The sequence below is a fragment of the Lolium rigidum genome, chromosome 7 (genome assembly GCF_022539505.1).
Source record: "Lolium rigidum isolate FL_2022 chromosome 7, APGP_CSIRO_Lrig_0.1, whole genome shotgun sequence".
NCBI classification, from domain to species: Eukaryota; Viridiplantae; Streptophyta; class Magnoliopsida; order Poales; family Poaceae; genus Lolium; species Lolium rigidum.
Window position 1 is genome coordinate 237,884,046 of NC_061514.1, and position 10,000 is coordinate 237,894,045.

Sequence of the window (10,000 nt, forward strand, 5' to 3'; positions counted from 1 at the left end):
CGTGTGCTTGTCCGTGCCTGGGCCCGGGCCCCTCCACGCGAGGACTCCCCCGGCAGCGACAGATGGAACAGTGGCGTTGGTGACGGCCGGAGCGTGCTAGACGTCGCCCACCACCAGCACGCTCCTCATCTTCCCGTCGAGTCAGAATTGGGGCAAGCCAAAGCGTCCATCGCTCGTCGCTTTATTTTTGGGGAAAATTATTTACGGTTAGTGTTGATTGGGTGAACTTTGACCTGCGCCCCACTTGTCATGTACTGTAGTCCTTATGTATAGACAGTTGCTAGTAAGTTTGGAGGTATATTTGCAAAAACAAATTCTAACGGTGGATCCTGCAGTTTGCCATGTCATCAAATACACCGCTCCAACAGCACCAGTGACCTTCGTGACACACCAACTCGTATTGAATGACCGTAAATCTGTATTCTCTATGTACGATGATCAAGGTGATTTTGGTCAACAAGTTCAGGTACTATTGATAGATTTTACTCTTGTTTCCTGCTATCATCAGTTTGTGATGAGCTTGTTGGGTAGTAGTAAGGGTCTCAAGGATTTTAGTTTGGCGGTTGGTTTAGGTGCGTAGTGTGCTTTCCCCGCTTTCTCTTTTCGTTTCTGTTTGAACTTCCAGCAAAATCTGATACGCTGATATGCTTCGTTTTCAATAAGAATGAAGCTGGTGAGCGCTCCGTGTTGATTTTAAAAAACAGTATCCAAAGTTTTTCATTTTAGTTCTCAAAAAAAGTTTTTCTTTTTGATGGCCCAAGAGAGCACGGAAGCAAAAAAGGCCTCGTGGAATCCGAGTCATCGCCATGGGGCCCGCGAATGAACAACAGTCCACCACCAACCCACACACGGGTGCGCTCAGGCTCATCACATCACCCGCTCCACTCCACTCCACTCGCGACGGGCCTTCCTCCGCCGTCGGCCGTCGCCGTCGCCGTCCCCTCCTCCCTCTCCCAAGTCCCAGTCCGAAAACCTCGCGGCCTCACTCCACGCCACCCCGCGCTGCGCGAGATGCTCCTCGCAGGCCACCATCTCTCCCTGCTCGCGCTTGCGCTCGTGCCGCTCGCTTCCCTCGTAGGCGCGGCGGCCGCCGGCGCCGGTGAGGGGTTCTGCTCGGCGGAACCGTCCAGCGATTGCTCCCAGGGGCCTCCGCTCTACTGGAAGGTCACCAACCCCACCCTCGCGCCCGTGCACCTGCAAGGTATACCTACCTCTCTACACGGTCGCACTAGGACACGCCGTCTCATCTCATCTCCTGCGTGGGTTGGCTTGCTGATTTTAGGATGTCTGTGGCCGTCAGAAATGCTGTTGTTATTTTTCTAAAAACCAGATGTAGACGGCCACTGGTAGAATTAGCGCGAAAGCAAAACTAACGAGCTAGGGGGAAATGGCACGCCCCAATTTAAACTGATGAACAACAGCGATACTGATGGCCCATATTGGGCCACGCAAAAAGGTTACAAAAAAAAATGCATACTGACTAGGTAGTATATACCCAAGGAAATTAGAAGCATGTTTGATTCTTAGCAATATCAACAACTGTATGATGTCGTTCCGTGATGCCGTAGGAACCAATATTTTCCTACATTTTTAGATCATACAGGCATTTCCAGTGGGTGCTGGGCCGGGACTGCAGTTTAGTTGTGGTTTTATGATTTTGATAGTCTTCTGGATGTAATTGTAGATAAAATGGTAGGGGCGAGTGTTTTGCATGGGTGCATATTTGAGGAAAACCAGGGCACCTTTGGAATATTCCTGATGTTACTGTTGTTCGTAGAGGGAGTTTTGGTGTGAATGAGACTTGAGCTGTATATGAGGTACTGATTGTGCTCGATTGCTCACGAAATATTGGTTTTCGTCATCCACTCACATGGGACTAGGACTAGAGTGATATCATCTGCAAGCTCTCTAGTTTGTCTCTTTTTTATTTAAAGTGGATTAGATTGGCCTCGAGATTATAAATTTAGATAGTTCTATAACACTCTTGCTAAGAATTCTATACCAATTTATGCTTATGTCTGTATGCATAGTATTAACAGCTTTGAGAGTTCCTTTATCATTTGCTATTAAGCTATGATTCTATTTTAATAGAGATGGATGCTTTTATATTGTCCAGTTCGTGCTAATTTTGTTATTTATGGATCTCCAGATTTACCTGGCTTCACACGTAGTGTCTACAAAAAGGATCATGCTTTAATAACACCAGAAAGCCATGTATTCAGTCCTTTGCCTGATTGGTACGGCTCTGCCTTTCCCACATACTCTCTAATTTTCATGGATGTTATGCAGCTATATTAAATTATTAATTGTTCATCCACTCTCTTTAGGACCAACACGTTAGGAGCATATTTGATTAGTCCAGCCCTTGGGGCACACTTCACTATGTACTTGGCAAACATGCAAGGTATGCTATTTCTCCAGTTTAGTGTCATATGGTTACAAGGAAGGGTATAGTCATATGTGACTGCATATATCAACTCATATGAGAAAATACTAGTTACTGTAGTTGTAAAATTATCAAGATGGATGACAAGATGTTTATTCATTGTATTTAGTATTTTTTTTTAACATGGGCAACTTTTGTGCATCTGGATCTGTACTATCACATGGTCGGGCCAAAATGCTAAGCTCAGTAGCTCTAAGTTAAAACTCTTTTTTTTTGTTCTACATCATTACATATTCATATGTCATATTTACTTCTGCTGAGACTTACTAATTTGCTGGCAAAAGACCTAAATAAGTTATTTGTTGTGTTATGCAGATGGATCAAAATCAGCCCTACCACCGAAAGATGTTGAAAGGTTCAATGCTTAATCCACAAGTTAAATGCTCATGCATGCTTGGCATTATAACCATTTTCAGAGATTGTAAGAAATGGATATACCTAATGTTAGGTGAAAAATTGTGCATCTTAATGCGAATCTAGTTAGATATGTTATTTCTCCCGTTTACTGCCAATGCTCTTTCATTGATCTTTACAAGGCCACATGTAACAGATGAATTTCTAATGTTTGACGAACAATATAGATGTTTTGCGGCAAAAAATGGATATCTTTTGATTCTTTTTTGTATGTACTGCCCTATGTTCATGTTTTTGTTGTTATGAACATGTTATAAAAAAAATTAAAAGGTAGAGTTCAATATCGGTGAAGTCAGTAAATATACTGTGCCCATAGATGGATGAAGTAATGCAATTATCAACTCCCTTTTCTTGGCCTGACTTGGAATTACCACCACTCCCTTAACTGAGATTTCTAGTGCTCCCACTTTATTTCCAGGCTTATTTTTGTACTTCAAGGCAGCATTGCACTGTCTCTGGAGAGCGAAAGATCCCACTCTCTGTTGGTAAGATTTCATGAAATTGGTGCTTGTTTTTTGTGAATGTTTAACAAGATTAATCGTGTATTTATTTATAAGCATTAGGTTACTTTAAAAACCACTGCTTCCAACTTGATGTATTCATAAGGATTTTCTTTTGGGTTCAGTTATGCATTTCTTCCTACATCAGCCTGTTCAAAGGCAGACTAAAACCCAGGCCTTTGGAATTCATTGTACTTGTTACTAAGATTTATAATTGGCCTCATCATTTGCAGATATACAATCATTGCAGATTGTGATCTTGTAAGACAATGCTACTCCAGTGGAGATCATATTTGTGATCTATCTAGTATTCTAGTCTTGCTTTTGTCGTTATTATTGCCATAGCATGTTTTTCATGAAGTTGCAAAAAAATGAAATAAATCTTAAAAAGGCTGAGGTCCGATGCTGATTTTATACTGAAGTTCATGAAAGATAATAACGGACAAATTTGTAAAACAGAAACTGTCTTCGATATGCTAAAAATTGTAGATTCAATATTGTCTTCTGTATTTGAAATAACTGAATTAACCGAACTGGCACTTCAGTTATGATTGGTCGGCAGTAAACAATACTGATTCATTTGGCTCCTTTATTTTCTCCGTGGTGCTCACTGTGGCAAAATGGTCTTTGCAAAGGCCCACTATGGTTTTACTCATGGAATGTAGTCAATAGGGACAAAACATGTAAGGTGTGTAAGGTGTTAAACGTGACAGGACATAAGGAAATATTTAGTACACACTGCACTGCGGATCATGGTTCTTTGGAACTATCCAATGGCATATAAGTTTCTCCTGAAAGAATGGAGTTTTTTTTTTTCCATAATCATGTTTTTTTACTGTTGTCCTTGTTTACCAACTTTTGAGAAGTAAATCTTAACCAGGATAGTTTGGTTTGATAAATGTTTTGATGAGATTGCAGGTAGACTCTTATGCCTATCTTCCTCCAAACATGAAGCACTCTATGACTTCAGATGAACTAAGCACCCTGGTCATCTTTGAGAGGAGGTACAGCAGTTATCTGCCACTGCTTTACAAATTTGATGTGTATTTACCATTTATTTTAGACCTAGCTATATTGATCTTGTTGGTCTTCATCTGCTAGTTACGTATGTTTTAAATCTCTATGATTGAATTAAGTTCCATGGTAGAAATGGATCGACCTTTAATCATTATGATCATTATTATCCTTTTTTTCCTTTTTATTCTGAAAATTATGTGCTTAACTCAGGTACAACTGTACACACGTTTTTCAAGCTAATGCTTTTTTTTTCTTGTTACTTTTAATACCAAGCTCTATTTCAATAATGTCCCTTTAGGTACACAGCCATTGGGGATTACCATCCTGATCTAATTGTTGGTTCAACAGATAAGCAGCCCCTTCTTGAAACCCCAGGAGAGGTATAATGTTGCTGTGCTTTTTTTTTGGATCATCTTTCCTACAATCTCTAGGCACCTAAGTAACTTGGATTGCCTGCCATTTATCAGACATTTTTACATATACTATGTGAAAGGAAGCACTAATCAGCAAACTTAATTGTATTTGGAACCAGGATACATACTGACATCTGGCTTGCTTTCCCTCGCAATTTGTTTCTTTCCTGATCATCTTTGCCATATAGTGTAGACTCCTTCCCACCTTTGAACGTCCATACAACCGTTTGTTGCTTTTTTTTTTCCTGTTAAGACATCCTGTTTTCTGTGCTGACATGAAATCCTCTGCCTCTTGTTCTTTCACCAGGTATTTGAACTGAGGAAGCTGCTACCCACTTCTCTACCTTATGACTTTAATATCCATGTAAGTTTGATTATCTTGTGCTAATTAAATTGCTTATTGCGTAACATATTGTTCGTCCCACCATTGAGTTTCAGCCAACCAAGCATTGTATTTAAAAGTCTTTCTTAGCCACTTCGAGTTAATCATCAACATCCCTCACAGAAAAGGAGAGCCATTCGAGTTTTAGCCAATGATTTTAGCGGAACAAAGAAATATGGTGTGCATTCGAGCATTTGGTATTGGAAGGTTTTGTGCTGTGTGAATCTTATTATAGGACACAAGTAACAAACTTGCAAATTAAACCATACAACTCAGAGTTTGTTATATTGATGACATGTTTCTAGGTAAGGTTGTGTGGGCCCAAGAACATAATATACAGTCCAGAGCTGTTCATTTGGATTATAAGTGTCTCTTTAGGAATGTTGATTGAAGAGTACTTTTTTGATATCCTTCTCCCTCTCTTGCAGATAATGGACTTTCAGCCAGGCGAGTATCTCAATGTGAAGGTCTGTACATTTTTGTGTGTATCTTATGGTATTTTTCATAATGACTACTATCACGGGCGAACTTTGATCATATTCCATTTTATAAATCTAAAACTTCTCACCAGAGGATATGTGATGCTATTTTTTATGCATACATTCATGGCAGTAGACGCCAATCCTATTCTGAAGCTCTGTCTTCTTTTTCGATTTGATTCTGCTAGGAGGTTCATTACAATCAACATGGTCTGCTGCTTTTAGAGGGACAGGGAATATATCGATTGGGAGACAGCTGGTAAGGACGCAATCTATAACATTTTGTTTCTTTTAGGTCTGGAGATCGAGTTTGTTTCATGAAAGAGGTCATATCTTGGGTGTGATTTATTAGGTGTGTGATGCAATAGAGTTATTACCACTTACTCCACCTTACTGGCAGAACTTTTAATCTATTGCAATTTTTATATGCATAATCTACCATGTATTACTATGCTTCATTTTGTGCTTCTTCCATCTGCTGTTCTTTACATTTTGGCATATGTTTGACTAACAATTGCGACACTATTCTGAAGCATGTATTCATTTTTTTTAATCTGAAAGTGTAACTTCACCTGTTATTTGCTAGTGGCATATATACTCCATAACGTTCCATGTCCCACTATAGATTATTTTGCATTGATGAAACAGGTATCCGGTGCAAGCAGGTGATACTATTTGGATGGCGCCGTTTGTGCCTCAGTGGTTAGTGTCTGCGGACTTTGTTTTTATCATTGAGGGACTTGGATTGTGTAGGCAGCTCATGGCTGTTGCCTTGCTGTTCCAGGTATGCTGCCCTTGGTAAAACCAAGTCTAGGTACTTGCTGTACAAAGATGTCAATAGGAATCCACTGATATGAGCAAGGCAAAATCACTCTTCATGGATGGCGATAACTCGGCATAGAGAGCTGTCACAGCTATGAAGAGTTCCTCTAGAAGGCACTCCCCCAATTGCTTGCTGGTGCAGGCGAATTGCTCAGACTCCAGAGTGAATCAATGTAAAAAATGAAGCCAAATTGGAACCAGAAATTGTAATGTTCATGGCTGCCCATTTGTGGCTAGAGGACGATATGACCTGTAATCTCAACTGGCTAAACCCTAAAATAATTTAAATGCGTGCGTGGTTACCTTTTCCTTCTTCTTCATGCCACAGGCATTGGTGATCGCAAAACAGAAGTTTAATTATTGTGCACTCCCGTGGGACAGTGATGCACGAACTCCCTTATGATGGGTTCAAACCCTCAATTTTCACACTCGATTTGGGTTCCGATTTATTTGTATTATCCTCAGTGAGACATGTTGGTCATTTTGCATATTGCTTCAGAAATTAAACTGGTAGATAAGTTTTTTCTGTAAATAGTTTTAATGAGGTATTGATGATACTTATATATAGAGTATATAAGGAGTTATAATTTATAAAGCAGGTTCATGATTGGTAATGTACCCTGAACTACAAAAAAAAAAGGAAATGCAAGTTGGAGGAGAATATATGTTTGTGCCTGTCTACGTTGCCTTCTTCCTTTTTAGAAAAGGTAATAATGCAAAAGAACGAACCTTTACCAAAAAAGGAAATGCTAGTACTTGGATAATCAAATGCAATTGATCATGTTACTTCATTACTAGGCTACCTTATCATGCCAAATTAGCATCAGAACTGATTTGCGTGGGGATTCATGAGAGAGCTATTGTTGTTGTTGCGGCCCACTATTATGAAAGGGCGATCATTCATTTAAAAAATTAAATTATTTGCCCTAGATGATTTCAAGTTGGCATGGACAGGTGGATGTTGAATGTAGATGCTACAGTAATTTTGAGTACTACAGTAAAATGTAAAAGAAAAACTTGGAGTTAAAAAAGATGATCTGTCAAAGGCTAGTTTTGGTCCTTGAATTATAGTAAAAGTTCACTTTTGTTTCTAAAACTTTTCTTTGGTTTAAAATGAACCTTTAATTTTCAGAATCATTCGCTTTTAGTTCTTATCCTGCTTGAGCCAAGCAAATATCTGCCACGGGTGGCAAACAACTCAAGGCAACGGCACAAGGGTAGAGAGGCAATACGATGTTCATAAGCAAAGTAAGCAAGCCTTTGTAGCGTGGTGCTTCAAGTGAATTGGTAGAGGGAGAAGTCGAGAGGATAGAGAGAAGGCACACGGATTTTAAATTTTAGTATTAAGATGTTGGGTTCAACATCTAAACTAGCTTGGACTTGGTCCGGATCAAAACCAATCCGGACTGTTTTTTCAAAGATTTTTTCAACTCAACTGAGAGAAGGGATGAAAGTTCAAGAGTTTATTTAAAAGTACTTCCTCTATCTCAGTTTACTAGGTATGCACGTGTACCTAGGTTATCAATTTATTCCATATAATATTAATTATATAACATAAAAATTGGGAGCAGCGTTTTGGGACATGGGTCCAGATGAACATGTTATCTAGACCACACATTGGTACGGTGAGATTTGTGCCAAAGTGTATATATAACTAATATACAGCGCGCTGGTATTGTTGGGAATGGATCATTGTACATGATAATTAATGTGGTATGGGCCCACGGATCTGCCGACTCAATGCGACGGGCTGACGGCGTTACTACGGATCGTCTCATGGAGAATACTGTCAGGGGATGCTTCGGTTGCAGTGGCTTCTTCAGCTGGACGAAAAACTTTGTCGTGGCAGCGTGACGAGCGGGACAAAGGTAGAGTGCGGTGCGGCGGCGTGCGATGTGCTTCGTCTGGCCTGAAGCAATGGCGTCTGGCAAACAGGTTATGGTGGCGAGTGTTACAAAAGTGCGAACGAATATTTAGGCGGTGCCATGTTCCGTTTTCTCTGCCACGACCCCCTTGTGTAGCGTGAGGTAGCTGGACAGGTTTGCTTTGTTGTGTGTATGATGGACATGTACTCGTTGGTGTATCCATCAGTGCAAGTCAATAGTGGGTCCCTAAACTCGTTCACCAGGGAAGTTTTGCTCTAAGAAGGTGGTAATGCTCCACGCATTCTTCGTGTCAGTAATGTCCACGCGGCGGCAGCCCTGTTCTATGTTTGTTCCTCCAACGGACATCTTGCTCTTATACCGTGATGACATTCCCAAGTAGAACTTGGACCCGGCATGCATCGCGTAGAACCTTGGAGACGTGTGACGTGTGCAACGCGAGGGAGTTCACCAGGAACTAGATCGACAAGCGGTCTCACTCTTACTCCGGCCCGCCGGAGGTCTCGCAATGAAAATAACGTCGCCCGCGTCGTCCGATCTACCTTCTCCCCGCCAATGGCTCCGTCGCAAGGCTGCACGCATTAGTGGTGGTGCATGCGCGCTCGCCGGCCTCACACCACTGGAGAACCACCAGCTAAGGACGTCAATGGCGGCCGAGCCGCCCTCTGCTGGCACCACTGCTTCAACATCGATAGCGCGCCGGCCAAGGCCCAAGGTGCACTGGGCACGACGCAGACCAGGCCTTCCTCCCACGACCTTTGTTCCAGGCACGTCTTCTTCGACGCCAAGATCGCTGACCCCAGGCTCGCCCCCTCCACAACTGCGGGTCTGCGGCGACCAGACATGTACTACCATGGGCGTGCTCTTTCGGTGCTCCGTGCGAGGAGATTGGAGGATTAGCAGTTGAAAAAGGTCCAGGTATTTAGCTTCACGGTACACAACCGTGTCGGTCGTCTCCACCGCGTGCGAACAACTGACATGCGAGTATTAATGCTGCACAGAAGTGGGCCTTGGGACTGTTCATAAAAGACATCATAAACTAGAATACATGACAGAATACTTCCTCCAGCACATATCCCCATAGTAGGCAGTGGTCTGGATATCAGGATCATTTGGACCTGAGAGCCAAATTGAATATCCGATAAAAATTATACCATTAGAAAGTATAAAATCTAAAGTTTTTAATGATATATTTTTGTAATATATATCTTATATTAAGTTGGTTAAATTAACGATCTAGAGATACATGTAGAACTAGTAAACCGAAACTGGAAGGAGTATTTGTTAGGACGAAAAGTAAACTTCCCAATAACTTGAGAACAAAGCTGTCCAAAGCTAAACCAAATCAATGCCGGGCGGTGACAGCCGAAAATATCTGTACGACATTCCGATAGGCTCTGTAGTCCTAGTTGTCTGAGCCTGTCACTGTTCGTTCCGGTCGCGTCCTCCACTTTTGCACTCCCGTCCCTCCCTGCCCTCGGAATTCGCGCCACCTCCCTCCCGTGCTCCTCCCATCGCCTCGCCCCTCCTCCCTTCCCCGCCCGAACCCTAACCCGCGCGCGCGCCTCTCCAATGGCGCTTCCCGCGTGAAGAGGGCGGCCGGCGCGGCAGCCGAAGGAGCAGCGTTGCGTGGTTCGGCGTCTT

The 10,000-nt window shown here is 42.1% G+C and overlaps 1 protein-coding gene across 1 annotated transcript; it reads left to right on the top strand.

Annotated features, from left to right (window-relative positions):
• Positions 1-885: 885 nt before the first annotated feature.
• LOC124677596 (probable (S)-ureidoglycine aminohydrolase) lies at positions 886-6,782 on the top strand. The gene is made up of 12 exons (XM_047213572.1): positions 886-1,201; positions 2,150-2,237; positions 2,328-2,404; positions 2,762-2,801; positions 3,279-3,345; positions 4,279-4,364; positions 4,676-4,757; positions 5,098-5,154; positions 5,601-5,639; positions 5,840-5,910; positions 6,300-6,353; positions 6,436-6,782. The coding sequence occupies exons 1-12, from the start codon at positions 1,012-1,014 to the stop codon at positions 6,506-6,508; spliced, it is 924 nt and encodes a 307-aa protein (XP_047069528.1). The 5' UTR covers positions 886-1,011; the 3' UTR covers positions 6,509-6,782.
• The last annotated feature ends 3,218 nt before the right edge of the window (positions 6,783-10,000 follow it).